At 40.5% G+C, this 27,502-nt stretch overlaps 1 protein-coding gene across 1 annotated transcript in view; it reads right to left on the minus strand.

Moving 5' to 3' along the window:
• Positions 1–27,502, minus strand: part of KIF6 (kinesin family member 6) — a 382,690-nt gene that overhangs the window by 175,767 nt on the left and 179,421 nt on the right. The window contains exon 13 of the mRNA XM_033217053.1: positions 23,156–23,374. Within this exon, the coding sequence (XP_033072944.1) occupies positions 23,156–23,374 (219 nt within the window). The remainder of the gene's footprint in view (positions 1–23,155; positions 23,375–27,502) is intronic.

Genomic DNA, 27,502 nt, shown 5'->3' on the forward strand with positions numbered 1-27,502 from the left:
TACCATGAAGAAACTGCATCAATTATCGGTCAAAATAACCAGCTAGCATCGTAATGGCAGGATCAAATTCACACATAACAACATTAACCTTAAATGTAAATGGGCTGAATGCCCCAATTAAAAGACACTGACTGGCAAATTGGATAAAAAGTCAAGACCCATTGATGTGCTGTATTCAGGAGACCCATCTCATGTGCAAAGACACACATAGGCTCAAAATAAAGCGATGAAGGAAGATCTACCAAGGAAATGGAAAGAAAAAAAAGCAAGAGTTGCAATCCTGGTCTCTGATAAAACAGACTTTAAGCCAACAAAGATCAAAGAGACAAAGAAGGTCATTACATAATGGTAAAGGGATCAATTCAACAAGAAGAGCTAACTATCCTAAATATATACACACCCAATACAGGAGCACCGAGATTCATAAAGCAAGTTCTTAGAGACCTACAAAGAGACTTAGACTCTCCCACACAATAATAATGGGAGACTTTAACACCCCACTGTCAATATTAGACAGATCAATGAGACAGAAAATTAACAAGGATATCCAGGACTTGAACTCAGCTCTGGACCAAGCTAATATCCAGAATCTACAAAAATCTTTAACAAATTTAAAGGAAAAACAACCCTATCAAAAAGTGGGCAAAGGATATGAACAGACACTTCTCCAAAGAAGACATTTATGCAGCCAACAGACATATGAAAAATGCTCATCATTACTGGTCGTCAGATAAATGCAAATCAAAACCACAATGAGATACCATCTCACACCAGTTAGAATGGCAATCATTAAAAAGTCAGGAAACAACAGATGCTGGAGAGAATGTGGAGAAACAGTAACAGCTTTACACTGTTGGTGGAAGTGTAAATTAGTTCAACCATCGTGGAAGACAGTGTGGTGATTCCTCAAGGATCTAGAACTAGAAATACCATTTGACCCAGCCATCCCATTACTGGGCATATACCCAAAGGATTATAAATCATGCTGCTATAAAGACACATGCACATGTATGTTTATTGTGGCACTATTTACAATAGCAAAGACTTGGAACCAACACAAATGTCCATCAATGATAGACTGGATTAAGAAAATGTGGCACATATACACCATGGAATACTACGCAGCCATAAAACAGGATGAGTTCATGTCCTTTGCAGGAACAATGGATGAAGCTGGAAACCATCATTCTCAGCAAAATATCACAAGGACAGAAAACCAAACACCATATGTTCTCCATCATAAGTGGGAGTTGAACAATGAGAACACATAGACACAGGCTGGGGAACATCACACACCAGGGCCTGTTGTGGGGTGGGGGACTCGGGGAGGGATAGCGTTCGGAGAAATACCTAATGTAAATGACGAGTTGATGGGTGCAGCAAACCAACATGGCACATGTATACCTATGTAACAAACCTGCCCGTTGTGCACATGTACCCTAGAACTTAAAGTATAATAAAAAATAAAAAAAAATTTTGATAACCAATGGACTACACGGAATGGTTCCAGAGGCTGCCGGTATAAAGAATCAGAAATAAAAGAACCTTCTGCCTCCGCCAAGAGACTGAAGGGTAGTGGTGATGTTTAGAAACAATATTTTTAAAAAACCATACTATTTTCTTTTGTCCTTTTTTGTTATCTAACATAAGAATTTGTGTATGTTTTAATTGCTTTCCTTTGGACATCTTCTTGTGATGCTGGTGACCCCTAAAGAAGGGAGGTATTTCCAGGTTTTCTGAAAGTTGTCAGTTAACTGTCTTCTCCAGTCATGTGGGATCTGGAGTCTCCAGGGCCTCCAACCTGCAGCCCGTACCTGTCTTGACCATGGTAGGCTGTACATCATAGCCTTGGCTGCTGAGGTCTGAGGCTAGTCTTGCTACTCCCAAGTCAGGGTTGTTGAATTTCCAGCAGTGAGCCTAGGCTTGTGTGTCTCTCTGTCACACCATTTCCCTTACTCCCTCAATGCTGGCACAGGTTATGTGTGAGAGTTTTCCCCCAATTTCTCTGCTAACTACTTTCATTTCCCATCAGAATACAAGCCCACCCTAAGCTTCAGTCACCTTGGCTGTGACCCTGACATCTGTCCTGACTCCTGCAGATCCTTTCAACCAGAGGCCTAGATTCTCTTTCTTGCACCTCTAGCCACAGACTATGGTCTTACTGCAAATTGACTGATTATGAAGATCTATAGGAATGTGAATGCTCCCTTTCTGACTTTGAGTTTTGCTTGCCTTCTGGAAAGAAATCCACTAAAATTTGGTACCATGAGCCAGGCACGTTTATATGTGTGTTACCCCTGTCTCCAATTAGCTCCTCCATAACCTAAAGAGGAAGGTACCATCTTCAGTTTTTATGTAAATAAGGGAAATGGGGCTCAGAGATGTTAAATAATTTGCCCAAAGTCACATAGCTATTGAGGGCATATAGATGATTCTAACCCAGGTCTTCCTAACTACAGAATTCATGTTTGTTGTTCTGTTCATAACACCTGGTCTTCTGCTAGTGTTCCCATCTAAGTTTGTCATGACATTTGAGATCCTACAGCAAATGGTCTGACTGCTCTTTTGGGCTAGCCAGCCTACAGCTAGCTTAGTTTCTCCTAGTGCCTGTGGCATCTGCATCAGCTTCCTCCTTTTCCTCCTCCCTAGTGGATCCCCATGTGCCTAAGGCTGCCTAAGTCATGCAAGTAGCAGGTACTGGCAGGCTGATTACCTCTACATGCTCAGTCCCCACTCACCACAATCCACAATATGTTGAGACATTGTTACCTTGAAGCTAAGGAAGTTTAAGCTTCAGGGCCCCTTACTTGCATGGGCCCCTGAGAGGGTCTTAGTAGTATGGGCACATGGTCATGAGGTGTAATCACAATCAGTGAAAACCTCTGTATCTTCCCATTCAGACTTCCCTCTCCATCAGGTTTCCATCCAGTCTGGAAGTGTGGAGTGCTGAGTGACAACGGGCAGTTTTAGGATCTGGCTAAGGGGAGCATTTAATCTGGGCTTGGGGTGATATATTCGTGTAGTTCTTAGTTGCTTCTGTTCATGCTTAAGTCACTGCTAGTGGTACATTTTCCACCCACTGTGCCTTCTCCCCTAGAATTGCAACATGCCAGGTCCAGAGGTCTGTTATGATATGAACACACCCTGTGGCACCCAGTACTCTAGGATTCTGGTACTGGAATAGGAACAAGGTTTGAATGTGTGGGTTTCTAAACAACTTTTGGCCAACCACACTAGAAAATTTGAGTAATCTTTCTATCCTCTCTATGGAAAATAATATTACAAAAAAGTTTTTATATAAAGTGGTGATCAAAGATTTGGCAACAAAAAATGTTGAGAAAAAGTGTTATAGAGATATATCAAGCATTTAATGAATTAAATTTTTTTTCTGGATTTTGTTATTTGTTAGCTTTTTACAATTAGTAATTTGCTGTGATTGATTTCTTTTTTCATTACTTACATAAGCACCCAACTTCATATCTACTTTTGAATTCATAATTTTATATTATTTTCCTTAAAAGCGGATCCCCCAAATTGCATAAGCTTCAGTCCCCACAAGATCGGGATCCTCTCCCGACAGTGGCATTCATAAAATGGCTGTCTAGATCTAGGCATGTGACTTGTGAAAAGTTGAAGATTTTAAGAACAGCTTTATTGTTATTGGTGTTTTTCTCTTTCCTTTGGGAAGTTAAATGGCTCAAATAAAGAACAATCTCTGTCCCTTATCTCCCTGGTACCAGCTGTAATCTAGCATTGCCCATGCAGCAACCATCAGCATTTAAGCAGAAAGGAGGACATGTGATATTTACACAGTCAGAAAAACCTCTTTAACGTCGGGCACAGAATTGGAAGAGAATGCAAATGAGTTCTCGCAATGTCTATTAGTTACACATATACATGTATATAAAATGTGTAAGATTTAATTTTTGCATTCTGGGGAAAAACCTTGTAATACAAAGAAATAAAATTACTCAAACTTTAGTACACCCATTAATATTTTCCTTGCTGACAAACATATATAGAAGCTGTATATAACAGTCATATAGGGAAAAAAAGATGTAATGACATGTCTTTCATTATCTCATTTATAAAACTACTTGGATGAAATTTCCAAAAGTAATCATTCAAACTCAAGGCCTTTTTTTTTTTTTTTTCCTGGAGATGGTTTTCTCTACTAATTTGTTTAAACATTTTCAGGTTAAATGAATGGATGGACAAATGGAAAATAATATAACACTTGTTTGTGGATCAAAATTTGATTAATGTAGAAAGACCAGCATTGTTTTCACTGATGATTAAAGTGAACAAACCAAAGGAAAGCTTAAGTAATGTGTTTTTACATTAAATTGTGATGAAGTAGACCTATAATAAAATTAATGCTCTGAAACCTCAACTGGAAAAATAACATTATGAAACCTACTAATTTTTCAAAACTATATGAAAAACCTTTTATATATAATGCACATTAAATTCATGTGGATCAGAATGAGGTAAGGAAAACATTTCAATTATGAGGACTGGATTTCATCCCATTCTTGAGGATCTTCTTGTAAGCCTCATTCTGTTTGTTCAGACAGAAAGGCTTTTTCACATTTTTATCAAACCCGAATGTCTAGAAACAGGAATGTAGGCTTTCACAGTTCAGGAGGATTTGAAAAGAGAACTAGATAACAAATGTCATGAATAGCAACCATTTTGGAAAGTGAGAAATAGGAGTTGACACCAAAACAGACCTTCCCCTGGTGTTTGATCTGTACCCACGCAAATTTGGCCCACTCTGTGCCCTCTGCTTGGGCGCAATCATCTTTGTGTGCTGTTGTGGTCCAGATGTATTCCTCCCGGCTTATTGCCACCCCTTCACAAGTCCCCTGCCCACAACTCTTTTCCTTTTCTACTCTCCTTGTCATCACTTCTATTTTGATTCTTATCATTAAACCTTTCATGCATTATCCTCATAGAAAAAGCCATCTCAAACACTTCTCTTACATAGTACGCCTGGTGTGACAACCCAGAAAACGACTAACAGGTCATCACAAAGTCACATAGGAGATGTGGTTTGTCCACCGCTCCCACTGTGAGAGGGAAGGAAAAGCTGCCCAGGGTCCCTTTCCCCTGCTGGCCGACTCTGGAGAAACACTCAGCAGAACAGAGGAAGGCTCGGTCAAATTCCAAGACAATAATTCCAGCAGTATGAGAATATCTAAATCGACTGTGAGATATCATACTTATGCATTAATAAAATCACTGAGATGGATCTATATGTATGAAAATGGATAAACCTCCAAGACATATTGAGTGGAGGAAAATAAGTAATTTCAGAATAATAGTACAGGTTGGGCATTCTTAATCTGGAAATCCAAAATCCACAATGCTCCAAAATTTGAAATGTGTTGAGCATCTACACGATGATCAAAGGAAATTCTCACTGGAGCATTGTGGATTTCGTATTTTTGAATTAGGGATACTTAACCAGTAGGTATAATGCAAATATTCCAAAATCTGAAACAATTCTGGTTTCAAGTATTTTGGGTAAGAGATATGCAACCTGTGTCTACTACAATGTGTCATGTGGACACAGGGCTCTGGTACAGAGCAGGCACTTACATATTTACTGAATCTTGAATAAATGAATTTATGAAAAAATATTCAGATACATTCACATAAAATAATGTTATATGTCTCAATGGATATATAAAGAGAAAACTATATATTATATATGTTAAATAGATATATATTTATATAGTAAATACATGTTAAAAATATATAATCATTTATATCATATATTACATGTAAAACATTATGTCATACTGTATATATTATAAAATATCTAACATATTATTTATATTATATAAATACAAATAAAATATAGTTATACTTTTTATATATTTTTAAAGTAATGTATATATTATTTAAATATAAATAAATAAAGGAAATGATCTCATACCCAGTTATTACTGGGAAAGTGGGAGAAGCCTGGGAGACTGGGGTGAGTTGTCAAAGAAAATTTAGTGTTACTTGTAATGTTTTCATTTTTTAAAAGGAAAACACATGCAAGTATTACTTGTGAAATTAAAAATTAAAAATTCTATGGCATCGTTCTTGCTAAGCTTTATGGATGTGTTGCCATACGCAACAAAGAAAAATCCTAGAAAAGTCTTATAGTGGCTGTACATGGCAAATCATGGGTGGGCCTTAATGACACACTGCCTAGATTTCCAATTACCAGAAAGCCAGCTGACTCTGTTTGGTTCCCCTCACCCCTTTCCTGCTCTTTCTTGACCTCTAAAATCGCAAGAATTAACTCTCAGTTAAATGACAGTTGTACCTGACTTGGAGGGGCTCTGGGAGCAGAGGAAGGTGAGTAGCAACATTTCAGAGTAGCAAATTTCATTCCCCTTCCTCCCACACTGTGGCCCTATCTTTCTTCCACTGGCTGATGCTCCTGCTCTCCAGGCCTCTAGGAAACAGGCATCCGTACTGTACTGAAGTACCCTGCCCAAGTGTGTCATTTATCACAGCTAAGAAAGAAGGTGACCAAATAAAACACACTAAGGTAGAATGATGGCTATGCCTAGCTTAACCTTTTTAAGGTTATCTCCTTTACCCAAATGACACTAAAACTCAGGCAATTTCAAGCTGAGGGGAAAAGAAGGATATTTTGGGCAGAGCACTCCCAGTTCCCACCATAAGCTTTTACTATTAGGCATTAGGGAAAGATGGAAAGAAGAACGTGTTAAGGAGACACCGAACATTTGTTGTAGTGGAGTCGGGTTACTATCTTGCATTTGAACCTTTGGCAGGTTCAGACTGTTGACAGTGGATAACAAAGATTGAAGGGAATCGCTCTCCTTGGACACATGAGCCACCACCTACGGCACTGTCATCTCCTGCCTCCCTCCACTTGGTGAAAAATGGGACCTTAAACGGTGTCAGTCTTCCATAAAACAAAACTATTCCATAAAAATGGCTAATTGAACACCGAAGCAATGAGTCTGGGGATAATGAGGTCCTGTGGGTTCTATTTGCTAATGGCAGGAATTGATTATTTCACTCTGCACATGTAATTAAAGTGGAGAGGAGTAATGAGCAGTGAAGTTATAAAATGAGTATGATAATCAATTAGGTTTTTACTTCTGCTTAAAAAAATTTTAGAAGAGCCCGTCTACTGTATATTGAAACTAACATAATCAGTTTAACAGACCTCGATGCGTTCAGAGAGAACAACAGACTGCCAAATCCTGCCTATCTCCTCGTAGGACATTATCAAAACAATATCTTGTGCTTTGGTGAGAAAAATCACAAAAAAACCACATCAGGCAGAACATCACTTTTCCATTATGTCATACATACCAAATGCTTTCTGGTCCTGCTTATGTTTACAGAACAAAGTGGGTCAAAGGAATTTACTGAGATCATAAAGGGCAAGATAAATGCTGGAGCTCAGCACCCCAGTAGCTACTAGACTTGATGGAATTAAAAATGGAAAATTAACCTATGACTCAGTAAATCAACCTTTTAGATAGTTCTGGACCACTAAGTGTGGCAGGATGTTCATTTAATTTAGTACAGACTAAGAACAGCACCGTGAGATTTACTAGATGTACTAGAAAAGCATGGTAAGAAGAAAGAGCTCATATGTGCACATGTGTGCCTTGTGTGTGTATGTGTGTGCTGTGTGGACTATGTGAGCTCTGTGGTGTTTGTACATGAAAGTACGTACACACACATATGCTTGCACAGCTGTGACTGAAGCAATTTAGAGTTACTCTGTGTTATTATATCTGAGTTAAGTGATGAGAACTGCAGGCTAATGGTTAAGAAATGTTCAATAGCTCTTTTTCTTGTCATATCAGTGGATTGTAAAATATTGCAATGACATATTTTACTGAGAGTTTTACTTTATTATGGGGAAAATGATTGAGCAACATGGGACTTGAAATATGAAGTATTATACTACAGCCTTCTAAAAAGAATACGCTGGGTGTTAGCTTGTGATCACTAATATACATTTCTACTGAGAAAAAAGAAAAAGATGTCACGTATACATTCAAAATCCAGACAGTGCTTATACATCCATTAGATAACTGTTTGCTAATAAGACCTGAAAAGGTGAGATAACTGTTCCATGACACTTCTTGGCATGACCACTGTCTGACACTCATTGAGTTTTTATGGGTAAGGTCATTTGTATGCTGCAAAATGTACTCCGGTCATTCAAATGGTAAATACTTAACTTCTAGAGAAATAAAACTTCTAAAAAGAGATGTGTAAACACATCTCAGTGGCACAACTGGAGAAGAAAACCCCATCATCCAAAAACTCAGAGTAGCCTTGAGTTGATCTTCATCATGCAGTGAAGATGGGAAAACTACAGTGTGAAATATCAGTATCTCTTTGTTGTGTCTGTTAGCTTCACAAAAGCATTTGACACCATGCATGGATCTGAGCTACGGAAGCTACTAAGTCTGGCTGCATTGAGTTCATGAACACTCTTAGGCTAACCTGATTGCATGGCTGGTCAAGTTAGAGTGGGGGGTACTGAGACAGTAAATAGTATAAATAATACTTATATTTCAGCTTGTCAACTTGAGGAAACTACATACAGAGTATTCCTGGGTATCTGAAAAACTTCCAATGGAATAGGCCACATTATTGATGAAAGTCTTTGTTATAAAACTTATTTCCAAAAATAACCATATACAAATGACTAGGCTCTAGGAACACACTCACAAGATATAGAGTTTATCATGTCATGGTTTTAGCCAGTACTAGGCATTGACAATAAATATGAAGAATAAATAGGTAGATACAGTAGCACCAGGAGGACTGTACATGTAGCAACAAAATGTTCAAGGGTAATGTTGCATGGCAGGTTTTCCTACAGTGTTTTACAGAGCATAAGCATCCTATGACATGTTGACAGGTATTCTGAGGCAAAGGTTTGAGAAATGCCACATACTATAACAGCCCTGTCTCCCTCCTGGTTCCAAAACCTGGAATTCTGCCAGTCTAGGAAGGGATATGGATGAGGAATGAAGAGTAGAAACTTGCCATGTCTGGTGTTCATATGATATGAAGATCAACTCTCCCACATCCCACCCCTCTCCAGAACAAAAAAAAAAGAAGCTGACTGAGCATGGTGGTTCACGCCTGTAATCCCAGTCCTTTGGGAGGCTGAGGTGACCTGAGGTCAGGAGTTCGAGACCAGCCTGGCCAACATGGTGAAATCCCGTCTCTGATAAAAATACAAAAATAAGCCGGATGTGGTGGTGGATGTCTATAGTCCCAGCTACTTAGAAGGCTGAGACAAGAGAATCACTCGAACCCGGGGGACAGAGGTTGCTGTGACCCGAGATTGCACCACTGCACTCCAATCTGGCCAACAGAGTGAGACTTCATCTCAAAAAAAAAACCAAACAAATAAATAAATAAGCCCTGCAGAGATCATGCATGCTAATGAATCCACATAGACTTCCCTATTCCTCTTCTGGAGCAGTTTCTAAGAGACTAGCTATGAATCCCTTTTCCACGGCAACATCACTAAAGAAAAGGACAGGACGAGGGTTAAAGGTGAAAGACAGGATTCCAAGTTCAATTTGAATTTCAGATAATCAATGAATAATTTTTTGGTACAAGTGTGTCTCAAATATTGCAAGAGACCCACTTAGAGGAAAAAATAATTTTTTTTAAAATCTGAAATTCAGATTGAACTGTCCTCTATTTTTGTTGAATAAATCTGGCAGCTCCAACTGGAGCACATAGCCTGTCTATCAGGGTCAGAACAGTGCCGAACACAACACACAATTCTCTGAGGCCCAAGATGTCTGGAGAAGGGACGGTTGTGGAATCTCCAAGAAACCTCTGCTCACTAAAATGAAGTAGAATAAGCAAAAGCTAAGAACTCAGCAGATTCACCAAAGCGCAGCTTCAGTCAGTGTTGCATAACTAGAAATTAGGGAATCAGAAAGTGAGGAAGGAAATCAGCCTGAACTGCAGTTAGAGCGGGTGCAGTGCTATGTCTAAGCAAAGCTTTCTGGTGGAGGGAGGTTAAAAGGCAGTGTAACGGGTGACGGAGGGCTTTTCAAGCAATGACTGAGGTTCTAATCAAAAGACAGACTTCACATGTGCACAGTGGAGAAAGGCTTCTTGCTTCCAAGATGGACTTTTCGGTCACACTCATTCTCCCTCACACACATATACTGATTGTGATAAATATTGATAACATAATCATAAACACGAAAACCAGCTAAACCTGTCATAGGAGCAGAGTGGTAAATTCTGGTTTGGGCTGTCAGAGCAATTGATGGATGTTTTATAAAGATCATGTTTTTTTTTTTTTTTTTTTGCTGCAAACAAAGGCAGAGTTCATCTATTGTGTTTCCAAAATACATTCCCTACTGAATGCACTGACAGAAACCATTTTCATCTTTGTTGGTATAAATCCCAGAAAATCAAATTTGAAAAATGAAGTGCTGATGGAATTCTCAAACTCCAGGGTGAAGGCAGATGCTGTTACTCAGTGTAATTATTGTCTCTCATCACAGGATGAAGTCTGATTACATTATGGTCAGAGGGAAGTAACAGTTAACATTTTCAGATAGGAGGTTTCAGCATTCTCAGCTCTGTTTGACCCAAATCAAACAGACCAGAAAAAGAATCTCCTTGATCTAATTCTATTGCTCTTGCCTTAGTGTCTGTATGTTACCTCTAGAGTGGGCTCTGAGGAGGCCTCTGAATAGTGAAGACATATTTAGGAACTTAGAATTTAGGAGATACAACACCAATTTTATAAACATCCGACTTAGGAGTGACCCATATCTATGAAGCCACAAAACTGTTGCCACTATTTTAGGAACAGCCTCCAAGTCAGTGCCCCCGTCCCTAGGAGAGCTGCTGCAGCTTCCGGAGCCAAATTGGGTTGTCAAGAGATGAGTATGTGAGGACCATACCAACTGCCCCCCTAAAAATGTCAGGAAAAATCTACTGGAGAAAGATAATTTCCAACCTCTTCACAGGTCTTTCCGTGCAGTACCTTGGTTCCAACTTCCACAGGATGCTGTGATTTCAATGAGGGTGGAATATTCCAGAAGCCAGCTGATCTCCTCCACCCCCTTCTACCACATCATCCAGGAAGAGTTCATTTCAAAGGGAATTCTCAGAAGCATATCATTAAAAACCCAATAAGAGACTAGATCTGCTGCACTTACCAGGCCTGTACCCTCAAGGATAATCAATCTTACCATGACTTTTATCCTGTCATCTTTGGCCACCCACAAAATGCAAGACCCTCCAGGCAACTGTCATCTCATATATTATTCTCTACTTCCTTGCCCCACCTCTGTCTCCTCCCACCCTTTCCTCCTTCCACTGCTAGCCTCCCTGAGAACCTGCCCCACTCTGCTTTCTGGAACCCTCACACCACTGCAGTTTCACTCTCACACATGCTCCGTATTTTCATGGAATTTTCCTTCAGCCTCTTCCCTTCACTGACATCTCACTTTCCCCTCAAGGACATTGCCTTCTCTGGAGCCCTATCAAGTGGAGGATGTTTATTGTAAGGGGCCAGACACAGTGTTGGCCTTCTTCTGGCTCCCAGATACCATTTCAGAATCAAAAACTATCCCTCCTTTGAGATTTGTACTGTTCAGTCCCACTACCCACTCTCTCCAATGATGTAACTTAAGGGTGCCCTGTGTATGTTGGTTCAAAGAGTGAAAAAATCACCCAGTGCCCCCAGTTGACCTGGGCTCCTAGCTCACAGTTTTCCTACCCACCTCACTTCCTCTCAATATCTTGAATGACTGCAGCACCCACAAAGGAACTCCATTTAACAACTCTAGCCTCAAAATTCCTTAATCTCCATTGATCTGTGTGACCATTTCTGTCTCTACTGCTTCACCTCCTACTTGTCCGTCTGTTACAGTGAGCTTTCTGCCTGCCCCTCCACTCTCTGAGACTGCTTTGGCAAAGGTCACAGATCACTTTCCACCCAGATCCAACAGATTCTTTGAAGTTCTCATCTTACTTGACCACTCGGCAATGTCCAGTACTGTGAACCGCATCCATCTCCCTGAAACTCAACCTCTAGCTTGGCTTCTGAGATCTTGCTCTCTTGCCCAGCTCTCTTTTGCCTTTCACGGTTCTCCTTTGCTGGATCTTCTGCCTCAGCCTCCTCTGTCAATACTGGAGCTCCTTAATAAGCATTCCGCCTTTGGTCCTCTTTTCCTCTTTTCCTGGCTAGCCCTCTCCTTAAGAAATGAAACTATAACTCAGGCAATTTCAAGCCTTGGACCCCCTTATCTGCTCTCATGGCTACAACAGTCAATTATCCATTCGTTTCTCTAATTAAGCCTTTGCTTTGAGCGCTAAAGCTATACATTCGCTTGCATAGACATTCCCATCTCGTGCTCATTCTTAACATATGCACAATTTAACCAATCAACCCTCCCTCCAAACCTACTTTTCTTGGAAAATGGCACTATAGCCGCTCAGAAACCTGAGTGTAATCCTAGGTTATTCATCTTACTCCCATTCTAATCGGTTCTCTTTGCTATGTATCTCAAATGCTTGTCTCATCTTTTCAGTCCCTACCGTGGCTGGCTTGGTCAAGGTCCTTATAATTACGTAGCTTGACTGCTGTTACAACGTCCTGTCTGCCTTTCCTCCCGTATCCAATTTACTCTGCACAGTGCTGTCAGTGCTCTTTCTATAACAGAAATAGGGCCATGCAACTTTTCTGTTAAAAAGCCAGAATGGCTCCCCACTGCCAAGAAAATACATTTCTAAATTCAAAGGCATGGCTTTTAAGCATCTCATGAACTGGTCTCTCTTTAGCTTTGCTTCTTGCTAAACACCATCTTATCCACACAAGCTCTACAATCCAACCCAACCAAATGCTTTTGCAACATCACAGAGCCTCTGTGTGTCCTACTCCTCTGCACATTTGCTTGAGAAGTTCCCTAGGCCTCAGTGCTCTCTTCTTTACTTCTCTCCCCTATGAATTCTGCCATATATATATGTAATATATATATAATCATATATATGATTACTCTGCCATATATATGTAATATATAATCATATATATATATATATATGTATGAGATTACTCTTTGAAGATATTGTTCAACTACTACCTCTTCCAGACAGGTTTTCCTAAACCCATCTGGGAATAATAGTTGGCATCTGTTTTCCATGTCCCAGGGCGCCCTGTACATCTGTGTACCATAGGTGCTCTTTGAGATTGTGAGCCACTTAACACAGGTACTAGGCCTCATTTACCTTCTAATCTCCAATGTCTCATACAGTGTCTGGTACCTAGCTTCAATTTAATGAATTTTTATTAAATGAACAAATAGGAGCCACTGCTCCTTTAGTTAAGGACAGTTCTTTATGCTTCCCAGCGCTCCTGTAGTAGAATGTGTTATGTTCTGCCCCTCATTTAGAATAGCACAGTACTTCATGTGTTTCACAGAGTAAATACAGGATTGGTGGAAGAATAATGTTTTATTTCCAAAGTTTGGGCAACGCTCTGTGTGTGTGTGTGTGTGTGTGTGTGTGTGTATGTGTGTGAAAGAGAGAGAGAAACAGAGAGAGAGTGAGAAAGAGAGGGACCTTCTGTTCTTTGACAGGGCTGTGCTCTTGGCATCCAAAGTAGAAATGCAGCATATATTTTGTCATGAAAACAATGTTAAAAACAGTGATTAGATTACATAATTTCTATGCTTATTCAACTTTATGGGCCATATTACTATAGAGTTACATTGTGGGCTTTAAAGTTACATAATTCAGCTAAATTAGGGACTACGCTGGTATCTTAGAAATCCTGGAAATCTTACTGGCTGTGCTAGATACTGTGATGTGCCATCCAGACACCCCTTCAAGAATAAAGGACGTATTCCTCCAGCTGTGGGGAGCATGTTACAGGAAAGTCCTCGCTGTCAAGCCTATCTGGGGAGTTTCTCAGCTGGAAAAAAAAACTGCCTCATTTAAAGCTATGCTCCTTACAGGGGCAGGACTATATCCCATGACTGACTATCATGAGGGTGGAAAGGCCCTGTCCCCTTGCCATAGCTTAGGACAACTCTGAAAGGCCTACCCAGCTCCAGAGCCCCTTGTTAGGTCAACTGAGGCCGTTGTCAGCTGGCAAAGTGACAATACAGCTCATCTTCTCCATCCTCTAAGTCCTGCTCCTGTCCTCTCACGTCCACAGGTGTTGTCCCCAGGGGCACTCCCTAATAAGCATCCAGCTCAGACTTTGCTCCCTGGGGAATCCAACCTACTTATATACGAGGAAATGCAACCTGAGCTCAAAATAATCCCCTGGCAATTTTGGGGATGCAACGTTCAATAAAATGAAAATTATCTGTGTTCTGACTCAGGCTTAGTATTTATAATCTTTTATCCTAGAGCCAAAAGATAGGGTTCCCATGCCCAGAACCATAGTTAACTTTTCTGTTGCCTACAAGTAAATCACTTTGGGCAATTTGTCTTCTATGATTGTTTGGTTAGGGTTCTTTACCAGGCCTGAGATGAGTGCCCTCTCCCCAGAAATTTTTTACTTATTTTATTTTTCAGACAAGGCCTCACTTTGTCGCCCAGGCTGGAGTACAGTGGCATGATCTCAGCTTACTGCAACCTCTGCCTCCAGGGCTCAAGTGATCCTCCCACCTCAGCCTCCCAAGTGGCTGGGACTATAGGCATGCACCACCATGCCTTGGCCTCCAAAAGTGCTAGGTTATGGGCAAGAGCTACCATACCTGGCCCCCAGAAGTGTTTGAAGGTATCCCTCCTGTTTAAAGAATTCATTTTCATGAGTAGGCAATACTCATCCTAGTTTATAGACATAACTGAAAATAAATAGAGCCTTTTAGCTGGGCGTGGTGGCTTACACCTGTAATCCCAGCACTTTGGGAGGCCGAGGCAGATGGATCACCTGAAGCCAGGAGTTCGAGACCAGCCTGGCCAAAGTGGCAAAACCCCATCTCTACTAAAAATATAAAAATTAGCTGGGCATGGTGGTGGGCACCTATAATCCTAGCTACTTGGGCAGGAGAATCCCTTGAACCTGGTAGGCGGAGGTTGCAGTGAGCCGAGATGGTGCCATTGCACTCCAGCCTGGGTGACACAGAGAGACTCCATCTCAATAACTAACTAACTAACTAACTAACTAACTAAAGCCTTTTCCCCCAACCTCAGGGCAAACTGAGAAAAATGGGCATATGATTCCCCCTACAACTAGATGGGAAAATGGAAATGTTGGTCTGGATTCTACCTATTTTTCTCTTGGTGACTCTAGAACAACACTCATTTGTATTGTTGAAAATAAACGAACAAGCAAATAACACAATACAAGCAACTCTTTTTCCCTTTCAGATTCATTCCACTGAGCTATCTCTTCCTTTACCCTCTACTCGTCACTGATCTGGGCAGACCTCCCTTCTAGTCATTTCCCTGCTGCCACTGGCTACTTGGATACCAGAGTCATGGGCTTCCTCTATATTTCCATCCCAGCTGTCACCTTGGGGAATTTTAATATCCATGGGGAATAGGTATGCATTTTACCAAGCTTACTTTCTGTCTCTTTGATACTTCTAGTTTGAATCCTCTACAAACTTAGAATCTGTGGTTTTTGTTCTGATCACACCCTTTTCTCCAAAGAGTGTAGAATTGATGACTGAATGGAATACTGTTTTGCAGAAACCCTCAACTATCCAGGCCCTTTTCTTCTGCATTTATTACACCGAAAGACAGTTCCATCTACCTGTTTATCTCTCCCACCAGATTAAAAACTCCTGAAGTGCTCATAGATGGCGACTTGAAGTTGAAGACCTTAATGGGATCACAAAGACTACTAGGTAAAACAAATATTCACACCAGAAAGCAGAGATCTGTGCACTTGCTCACTCTCATGTGTGTATTCTCTCTCTCTCTCTCTCTCTCTGCCCCCCCGCCGCCCCGCCCCACAACCCCTTCTTTGTCAGGTATCATTTGTTCATTTCATCTAATCTATATACCCTTCAAATGGGCAGGGTACAAAGATGCATTTCTCTGATGTAGCACCTGGAATAAACCTTGATAACTGTTTGGTCAGTACTGTGCTCTGCAGAAGTGGCAACTGACAACAGAGCTATAGAGAAGTCAATGGTCCATTTACTGATTGCTTCTTTAATTGCATTTATGAGGAAACACAAAGATGAAAGTGTGGTCAGTTCCAAAAGAGAGGATGACAGGGATCATGGGAGATTTGAAGAGCAGAGGTAGACATTTGTGCCTAAGGCCTGCAACAAAACAAGCTGGAGAGAACCTTAGAAACAATGTGATTTTTATTCTATTTCTCTGGTTGCTTTATGAGTGAGTTTTGCCTCTATCAACTTCTCCTTGAGCTTTTCTTTTAAACCTATTAGAGGATTGGGTATATTAAGCCTTTACAAAAAGTAGTTTGTAAGTAGTTTGTAAAGGCTTAATATAGTAGTTTTGGTGTTGAGAGCAACTCTTTGAGCAACAGTAAAACAAACTCAAGGAACTGACTCAAGGTTTGAGGCAGCAGCCTAGGGAAGCGCCAGATCCCCTGTTCTTCTTCTGTCTATAGCTGCGTAATTAGCATCTACTGGAAACCTGGGAAGAGAGAGAAGCAGAGCCCTCCTTTCTGCCATGAAGAACTGCAGTGGGCTCCCTCCACTCTATATCCCTATGTTCCTCTCCTCTTCTTTGTTTCTAATTACTCCCACCCTGGTCTACTACATTTCCTAAACCATTTACTTGCTCTCCAGGCACCTCATTTCCAATATACTCCAAAGAGTTCTTTAAAAAAATACTTCCCCAGAGCACAACTATCACCATAGCCCCTTTCACTTTGGTGGTTCTCTTACAACCAAATGAAAAAAAAAAAAGTCCCCTGGCTTGGCATTCAAAGATTTCCATAACATGACTCTACTTATTCAATAAAGAAAAGTAAGAAATTAAAACAATATGAAAGCATACAAAGTTAAAAGAAGTTCCCAACTATTCCCTTACTCCCTCTCCCTAAGGCAACCATTCTAGCAATTTCCCACTTATTTTTCTAGCCTTATTTCTTCTGATTTCCTGCACACCTCCAAAGCTCTGGCTAAACTCCTGTCAACTCTACACGGGTTTCCTTGTGTCCCTGCTCCCAAGACTTTGCTCATATTATTATTTTCTTAACTTTTATTTTTAGTTGTAAATTGACAAATTATCATTGCATACATTTATGAGGTACAAAGTGATGCCACGATTTATGAATTTAATGTGGAATAATTAAATAACACTAATTAACCTATCCATCACTTCAAATACTTATCATTTTTTTGTGGTCAGAATATCTGAAATTTATTCTGTCAGCAATTTTGAAATGTGCATTACTTATTATGTTCACTATGCAGTACAATATATCTCAACATAAAAGATGACATTTCTCCCATCTAGTTGAGGCTTTGTACCCTTTGAACATCATCTCCTCATCCCCTCCTCCCAGGTTTTGGTAACCGCCATTCTACTCTCTGCTTCTTTGAGTTCGATTGTTTTAGATTCCATGTATAACTGAGACCATGTGGTATTGTCTCTCCGTGCCTGGCTTATTTCAATTAGTATAATGTTCTCCAATTCCATCCATATTGTCACAAATGGCAAAAAGTCTTTCCTTTTAAAGGTTGAATAGTAGTGCATTGTGTATATGTACCACATTTTCTTTATCCATTCATCTGTTGATGGACATTTAGGTTAATTCCATCACTTGGCTACTATAAATAATGGTGAAGTGAACATGGGAATGCAAATATCTCTTTGACGTCTCAATTTCAAATCTGTTGGATACATATTGATTTCAAATCCAGAAGTGGCATGACTGGATCATACAGTAATTCTATTTCTAGTTTTTCTAGGAACCTCCATATAGTTTTCCACAATGGCTGTATTAATTTACATTTTCACCAACAGTGTGCAAGGGTTCCCTTTTCTCCACATCCTCCCTAACACTTGTCATCTTTTGTATTTTTGATAATAGCTATTCTGACAGGTGTGAGATGGTATTTTATTGTGGTTTTTAATTTGCATTTCACTAATGATTGGTGATATCGAACATTTTTTCATTTATCTGTTCATAAACTGGAAGAATTAATATTGTTAAAATGTCCATGCTACTGAAGTGATCTATAGATTCAATGTATTCCCTATCAGAATTCCAAAATCATTTTTCATTGCAACAGAAAAAACAAATTCTAAATTTCATATGGAACCACAAAAACCCCTGAATATCCAAAGCTATCATGAGTAAAAAGAACAAAGAGCATGGTCCTCACATACAAATAGACTCATCGACCAATGGAACAGAATTGGGAGCTCAGAAATGAACCACACATGGAGACTCAACTGATTTTTGACGAAGATGCCAAGAATACACAATGAGAAAGAGAGAATCTTCAGTAAGTGGTGTTGGGAGAACTATTTATATGCAGAAGAACAAAACTTCTTCTGTATGCTTATCTCACACCATATGCAGAAATCAACTCAAAATGGACTAAAGAGTTAAACTTATCTGAAACTGAAAAATTACTAGAAGAAAAGATAGGGGAAAAACTACATGACACTGATCTGGGCAATAATTTTTTAGATTTGATCCCCCAAATTGTAGGCAACAAAGGCAAAATCAGACATATGGGGTTACATCAAAATAAAAAGCTTCTGCAGAACAAATCAAACAACAGAGTGCAGAGGCAACCTATGAATTGGGAGAAAATATGGTAAGCCATACATCTGATCAGGGATTAATGTCAGAAATAGATAAGATATGTATAAAGAACTCAAATAACTCTATAGAAAGAAAACCAATAATTCAATTTAAAAATGGGTGACTTGGCCGGGCGCAGTGGCTCACGCCTATAATCCCAACACTTTGGGAGGCCGAGGCGGGTGGATCATGAGGTCAGGAGATTGAGACTATTCTGGATAACATGGTGAAACCCCACCTCTACTAAAAAATACAAAAAATTAGTCGGGTGTGGTGGCAGGTGCCTCTAGTCCCAGCTACTCGGGAGGCTGAGGCAGGAGAATAGTGTGAACCTGGGAGATGGAGCTTGCAGTGAGCCGAGATCGCGCCACTGCACCCCAGCCTGGGCAACCAAGCGAGACTCTGTCTCAAAAAAAAAAAAAAAGGGTAACCTGATAGACATTTCTCTTAAGAAGACATACAAATGTTCACATTATTCTTTAAGACTAAATGTTATGAAATGTTCTTTCTTCCATCCACCTTTGAATGTCCAAATTCTGCCCATCCTTTGAGATTTAACTTTCATGTCATCTGCTCTGTAATGCTTTTCTCAATCTACTTATTAAATCCTCTCCTACTCCTTTGAATTCACACAGTGTTTCTTCCAATTCCTGCTTAGAGGACTTGATATTTCAGTCTCTGCTCTTTGGGTAGAAAGCCAGCCTCTACTGTTTAAATGTAAGCTCCCCAAAGCAGAGCCCCATTTTCAGTTCACCATGGCATTGCCTACAACATGCACCCTGGGCCTTTCTATGCACACAGCAGGGACTCAACAAATTCTCATGGAGTAGGAGATAAGGGTCTGGAGCCTCCAGGCTACAGCTTTGGCTTTCATTTCACCTTTTAGAATGCCAATGGCATCATCTGTGATGAGTGGGTTCTGGTGGCATCTCAAAGAGTTAAAGGAGGTGGTGAGTCATCAGGGCTCTCAGAACACTGACTGGTTCCAGGTGACTATTTAGAACAGGCAGTCAGAAAACTAAAACAGAAAGAAAATTTTAAAAAACTCCAACCCTTAAACTCCTCCGATTTTAAAGCGAACAATACAACTCTTTGCAAACTGTGGAGCGGAACAATCCCTCTCATTATTTCAACGAAACCAAAACAGACATTTAAACTCCAAAACAACAACAAAAAGCCCCAAAGCCCCTAACCTTCCTTGGCCATGTCAGGCTGCTTGCGCAATGACTGCAGGGCTCTCTAGGGACCCATGAATTCGGTTTCATTTTCTAATTTGAAGGGGGTTATTTTCAGCATGAAGTGGTAAAGTGGAGGTGAATGGGAGATGGGAGAGGGTTGTCAAAGGGGAGACAGTTTCCCAACAGTTTCAGAGATGGTCAGATTTACTTACTTTCTGCATTAGAGGCAGCCCTGGGAACAGTTAATAGAAACCGTTAACACTGACATAAGGCAGAAATACTTTCAAAACAACATACTTATTAATTTTTTTATATTTGGTTGAGTTTATACAAGCTTCTTATGTATAAAACAATGGAATAATAAAGACTGATCAGCTCCTAGAATTGTAGTGATTAAATATTGTAATGAACTATCCCATTACCTGTTGTTTTGCCGCCTCGATTCATCCACAACAATTTTCATCCTATGTGTAGTTTTGCCAAAAAAAAAAAAAAAAAATCCCTAATCAATCCCTCCCCCAAATGGTGAGATCATTATCATTCCATTTGTAAGCCTACCTCTGTTTAAAGTTATTGGTAGAACTATATCCAAGGACAGCGAAAACAACTCAAAAACCCTTTCAAATAGAAGGCTCTTCTCCAAAACTTTAACCTCATTTGTATTAGGACTTTACAAAAAATTTCCATTATTTTTTCAGTGATTTTCTATTCAAGTAAACTTTATTCATTCTCCAAACAAAACTCTAGTCTGTCTCAATAGCAATATCAAGGGAGGAAAAGAGTTACTGAAAGTCTTGACTATAATTATAAGGAGGGAGAGAGATTATAAGATGCTGTGGGGAAGAAGAATTATGAGAAGGGAGATGGTGTGGGCAAGAAGACATAGAAATAGAAAAGGCCTGGCACACAACAAGGGGCTGGGCAGTGATATCTGAGACCATTTATGCATGGGTACAATAGTGTGTGTCTTTGGAAAAGGCCAGTAAACAGAGGTCCCCTTCTATCATAAGCCATGAGGTTCTAACATGAGTACCGATTTTATTTCAGCAGACATGCCAATCCCATGCTCTCTATAACCAACAATGTCAATTGGGGAAATTGTGGGGCCAGGGAAGGCACTCACTGTTCCTTGTCTCCATGAAAAGCCTCACCAGCCACCCAGACACCTGGGGGCCAATCCTCACCCTTAACCCCCAACATCCAATCTGCCACGGGTCCCTGTCCACTCGACCTCATAAACGCTTCTGATGCCCCTGCCTCTCTCTTGTCATCTCTGTCCTTTGGCCTGGACTGCTGCCATAGCCTCCTAACTGGTCATGCAGTCTTAGTGTCCTCTGTTAGTCCTTTCTGCCCATGTCAATCAACCTGTTTTCCCAGCCTTTTACTCCCCAGATCCTAACCACACCTGGCTTTTGTACTTCCTAAAATGCTCCTTTCCACCACAATGGCCTGGAAATCTATCCATGCCATTGATTCTCTCTGCTTGCAATATTCCTTCTAGCCACATTTCTACCTTCACCCCACTTTTGGGATTTTTCTGGTCTTAACTGGAGGTTGGGTTCCTAGTATGTGCTTTCTCAGTAACACAGACATGTACTTCTGTAATCGGTTGTTCAGTGGCTCTCTTCCCTGTCAATCTGTACATACTGAGGTCAGAGGTTGTATTTGTCCATGTATGTTTTCCTCTGTAATATGGAATAAAACAAGAACTTATAGGATAAAGATTAAATGAGTTAATCCAGGAAGAGAATTTAGAATAGTACCTGATGTATATAAGGACTGTGTAAGCTGTGGCCATAATAATACTAATTAGCACTATGCCTAAAACAAAGGATGTGCTCTATAAATGTTTGTTGAATAAAAGAGGAATGAATAAATGAATAAATCATTGAATTCAGCAATCCAGATGGCCCCCTTTTCCCAACCAGCAAAGATGTATAGAAAACTATCACAGGGAAGAATTATGGATCTTCATTGTCTACTGCCATCATGATAAATGGTAAAAACAGCATGCTTGGTTTCCTGGGATTTTGAGTTCATTCTATTGTGTTGCTGAAAAAATATTCAAAGCAAGGAGATATGGAATTAAGAGATAAAGATTTGTAATGTTACAAAATATATTTCCATGCTTCTCAATCTTGTCTTAACTAAAATATGTGCTTCTTAGTGAGCACCATACTGCTTAATTATTCCCAGGCTGAATCCTTCAGAAAACCATGCGTGTCAGGTAGTCCATTCCAACACATGTGTATCCAAAAAGTTTCAACTTATGTTATCAAAAAGGGAAGGGCTTTACCCATTTGTTCTAGGACATTCCATAGGTCTGGTTCCTCAATGTCTTTAAGGGAAAGGCATCAGTCACCTGAGTGCACATCATGCTCTGCTGGCCTAATAGAAACATACGCAAACGAACTTCGGCTCCCAGCACAGTCTGTAGCAGCAGGACACTGACACACCTTTCAAAAGCTGGAAACAGGAAAGGTGCCTCTGAGTTGGCCCAACCCCGCCAAATGCTATTATCTGACACATTTTTATTAATTTATTGTCATTTAAGGATGTGGTAATATTATTATCATCATTATTATTTTTGAGACAGAGCCTCACTCTGTTGCCCAGGCAGGAGTGCAGTGGCCTGATCTTGGCTCACTGCAACCTCCACTTCCTGGGTTCAAGCCATTCTCCTACCTCAGCCTCCTGAGTAGCTGGGACTACAGGTACACGCCACCATGCCTGGCTAATTTTTGTATTTTTTAGTAGAGATGGGGGTTTCACCATATTGGCCAGGCTGGTGTTGAACTTCTGACCTCATGATCTGCCTGCCTTGGCCTCCCAAAATGTTGGGATTACAGGCGTGAGCCACCGTGCCCAGCCCGGTAATATTTTTAGATAGTTTTCCTGCAGATAGTTCATCTGAATTTAGAAATAAACACTGCATCATCATCATATCAGCAATATTGGATCTTATTTGTTCCCTTTCTCTAAAGTTAACTTTTTTACTGTTATCCTGAACCCATCTATTCTACCACTGAATTCTGTGAAAATTCATACTGGGTTCCTCTCAGTTCAGTCATCAGTTTGGGCAACTGGTATTTAATTTAAGATAATTGATAGTTATAAAAAATAATTATAACAAATAAATTGTGTGAGCCTTCATCCTGATACATTTAAAACTAAAGGGTGCTACATCGAAATCCATTACAGACAATGAGAAATATTGGAAATTTAGTCAACTGACCTGTTTTCTTGTGGAGCAAACTGGATCTGTTCCCCAAAATGCTGAAGTCCTGGGCCTGTGAGGGAGCTGAGGATAGTCGCATCCTTTGACCTTCTTCTGGGTTTCCCGGGGGGAAGGGTGGGCTCTGGGAGTGTCTGAATTCACGTCTATCCATGCCAGCCAAGTGGAGAGCCTCCTGAGCTTTCTTCTTTTCTTTTTTTAACATGTTGACCAGGATATCTGAAGCTTGACTTAAGGACTGAATGACTGATGCTAGCTTATAGTAATCAAAACACAAATGTCCTAAGTGTCATTAATGTCCCTAACATTTGCTATTTATCATGTGGTAAAGACTGACTGAAGGAAGGCTTCAACTTCCTGAAGCCCCATATATAGTTATGGACAATTTAGGGGACATTCTTTCAATATAGCACCATTATATGAAAAATTAGCAAACCCAAGGTCTTTAAAATGTTCTGGGTGTAAACCAGGTACGTCTTCACAATCTCATGAAAGCACTTATAAAAAGTCAAATGAAGGCTGAATAGTAGTAGACAATAGGCTATGTATACATCTTCCCAGATAAAAGATGAATTTACTTACATAGCCTATGTATACGTATTAGCCCCCTGGTTGAGCACGCACCTGCTCAGGAGGCAGCAGAAGAGCTGAGCGGGAGAATGGCGAAACCCACCCAGCTGGAAGATCAGCTGTCTTCATCCTGGTGGCCAGTGCAGTGACAAAGATGCAGCCAGAGCACCCCAAGCCCAACACATGCTTATGTAGAGTACATTTAGATGGGGGCTTTTTAAGCCACTAATGTTTGATCTCAAATGGAACTGAAAAGCAGCAAATTATTAGCATAGACATATCATTTTAAAATGCACCTTTTGTGGGTCATTGAGATATGCCAGGACCATTGATGATAAAGGATAAAACCACTCCCCTCTACCCCACTTCACTGTTCATTCTGGGTTCAAGATGCCTAGAACTCTAAGAGATTTTTGTCCAATCCACTAAACGGAAAGACTATAACCCCTATTGAGAATCTCAGAACTCTAACTGCATATGGGGTAAGATGAATTCAATGCCTTTGCATCGCTAGAGAAGACTCATTAAAATGGGAGTCTAAATGTGGTCTGGTGTGGGAGAGAGAGAGCACTGCTACTTAGAAAGGGGGAGAGGTATCCAGATGATATTTATTCTTGGACAAGCAGCACGAAGTCATATGACCTTTACCTTCCTCCTCAGCTTTAACTCCCAGTTGGTGATTTCTGGAAGCATAATCAGTTTTGCTCTCTCTGATGTGGCTTCCATTCCTTGCCCCAAAACAACAGGTACTTACCAAAAATGCTCACAGCTTCTTAGTGTCTAAGAATTAACACGACAGAGAAGAACAGGGCTCTGCCCCAACACGATGCTCCTCTTTGTATGGAACTGATTACCAATGTCATCATACACTTCCATTGGTTCACACACTGTGATGGCAATATCCACTGACTCACTCATTCAGTGATATTTGTTGGAGCTTGTGCTATAGATGCCAGGCCCTGTTCTAGGCATCGGTATAGAGCAATGACAAGGCAGACTAGTTTCTTGCTCTCATGAGGCAGACATCCTACTGGGGAAAGAGGTCTCACACATGCATGCATGCGCACACACACAATGTCAGAATGCCAGATACCTAATGTGAAGAAGGTCAAGGGTGACTGGGCAGCTGCTCTATATTGGGTGCTACAAAAGGCCTAAGAGTGACCTTTAAGGTAAGATCTGAGCCATAAGAAAAACCAGCCAGAGGAATAACATCTATGCAGAGGAGATGATGAAATCCCTAAAGAGAAACAGGCCCGGCAGTGGCTCCCAATGCTGCAGTCCTGTGATCCCACATCCTGCAATGCACAGGACAGCTCCCGAGATGAAGAATTATCCAGCCACAAATGTTGATAGTGCCAAGGCTGAGGAACCTCGTGTTAGAAGAACAACAAGAAAGTAACTGTGACTGAAACCTAGCACGCGTGGGATGAGGCATGAGAAATGCGGTCCGTGGGGGAGGGGGTGGGGTGGGCGGGGCAAGATCCCCCAGGCCCTTATAAACCAGCACAAGGAGTTTGGTTTCATTCTCAGTATCATGGGAAGCCCCTTGAAGATCTGAATCAGAATAATGATGCGTTCTGACGTACATTTCATAAAGATCACAATACGAATCTATCTTCTGTGCTGCCTTCCTTCTTCTCACCTTTCCCCTGTCTTCTTGTCCTCCCCATTCCCATTTATGGGAATGGCCTTTGTGCCAAGCACTTTGCTGGGTCATGAATCCCCCTGTCATATATTTTGTGAAGGGGTGTGTGAACTTTATTCAAGCTGAAGATGTCACCGACAGGACATCATTTTCACTCTTTCCAAAAAGATCTGATGTTGTTCGCAGTAATTTGGGGTGCATTACTGTCTTTCATAAACTCAATTATAAATACTTTTTTTATATCCTGGAAGCCATATCTTTTGCATTTGTTGTGTCACAGTCTTAGCCTTCTGCCTTCTACAAAGAAAGATATGAAAACATCCACCAACCCGACTCTGAGGAACTATGAGATTTCAGGAGGCTTTCTTGGTTGTTGGTCTTTGATAAGCACAGCTTTGAGAGGATTAAATCTTAGCTGCTATTATTCCTTCTTCTGAGCTTACTCATTGTCTTCATAGTCATAACTCCAATTACATCACACTCTGCAGTGCTCAGAGCATTTATGGGCTTTTCTCAGCAGGTCTTATGGTCCTGCTCCTGAAGAGTAGAAAGCAACGTCACTGAGTAGGTACAGAGCTAATAAACGAAGAGCTAGGATTTCAATCCAGGTATGAATTGAAGTACAGTATTCTTTCCACTCTGACTCCCATACACTATCATTTTGAATAAGAGTCTCAGATGGAGGGAGCCCTGTTTGAATTGCTAATAGTCAGTAAAGAAGCTAGGGTAGCCTCACATGAACGGCGATGCCTGGATTCACCACAGTGAAGGAGGGGAGGTGATGGATATCTCTCTTTCACTCTCCTTTTAAAATAAACATACAGGAACAAGCTTGGACTGTTCTCTCTCTGTCATATCTCATTTCATCCTTCCTATATGCACAGATATTCATAAGCCCAGAAGGGGATTAAGAAGTTGGTAGGAGTATTTAAAGGAGAAGATCCTAGACTAGGATCAAGGCCAGGAAAAGAAACAGAGCTCATGCTGGGGCTGGGGCCAGGACTGAGGTCTAGGCTGAGACCATGCCTGGAGATGGATGGTGTAAGAGGAAGGAAAAGGAATGCGAGGGTGATAACACCGTGGGCAGCACTGACGGACGAAGGCTTGTGTGTGCGTGCCAGGGGGATTCTCAGCTGAACCTACTGTTCCCTGGTCAGCTAAAACTCACTTGAATCTGACACGCAGGGTCTGCTAATACTCAAGAAAAATTAAAGACCGAAGTTAATCAGGCAACATGCCTACCTCCCATTTAGTTTGTTCTTACCTCTTTATTACTGGGTTTCCTTTATGTAGACTATTTTCATGCATTTTGCATAAATAGCTGAAGCTAAAGTATCTTTTAGTAATTTAAAAAAATGAACAAAAATATCTGTTTATAAAGAACTGACCGAAAGGATTTCTTGTGCATGTTTAAATTCTGCAAACGTAATGAAAATGTCAAATCTTTTTACAAGAAGCTTGAAAGATAAAATAAGAAACAATACTGAAGAAATATCTGGGAAGCCCGAGGTCCACCCAGCCCCACAGGGCTCCTTAGAAGTAACCACTTTGTCTACAACTGGAGGCAACACATGCTCCCATGGGCTACTATCACTTTCAGCACCCAAGATACACTGCCTCCTGGAGCCAATAAGAATTCTATCTTATTTGGTACTGATCAGTTTAGCTAAAAAAAAGAATTCTATCTTGAACACTCATCTATACTCACTTCCAAATTTGGGAACATTTGTAAGTGGAACTCAAAGCAGTAGATCTGGCTTTTAAATAAAAAGTTACATTTAAATCAATCTCTGCTCTTCATAAGCTAAATACCATTTGTCATTTTTCAGCCATCATTTGAGTTTCACCCACGCACCAGCCACAAATTCTGGGCCATGGTGAGGCTGTGGTCAGCCTGGTGTCCGGTCAGCTCGCTAAAGATAACCAGCTAACTTACTGGCTCAGGGCTAAAACAAAAAGAACACAACAGAGGAGCCAAAAATATGTATTTTAAAAAATTAATGTTAAAAGATGGTGTAAAAAGGCTCATACTTTGAAATAAACTGAAATATTCCCTGCAAGAGTAACTATATCAGGATAAAAACAAATGCATCTTCTTCTTTTATAGAAACTCTTTTTCACTAGTTGAA

The sequence above is a fragment of the Trachypithecus francoisi genome, unplaced genomic scaffold (assembly GCF_009764315.1).
Source record: "Trachypithecus francoisi isolate TF-2019V2 unplaced genomic scaffold, Tfra_2.0 Lachesis_group10, whole genome shotgun sequence".
Taxonomy (NCBI): domain Eukaryota; kingdom Metazoa; phylum Chordata; class Mammalia; order Primates; family Cercopithecidae; genus Trachypithecus; species Trachypithecus francoisi.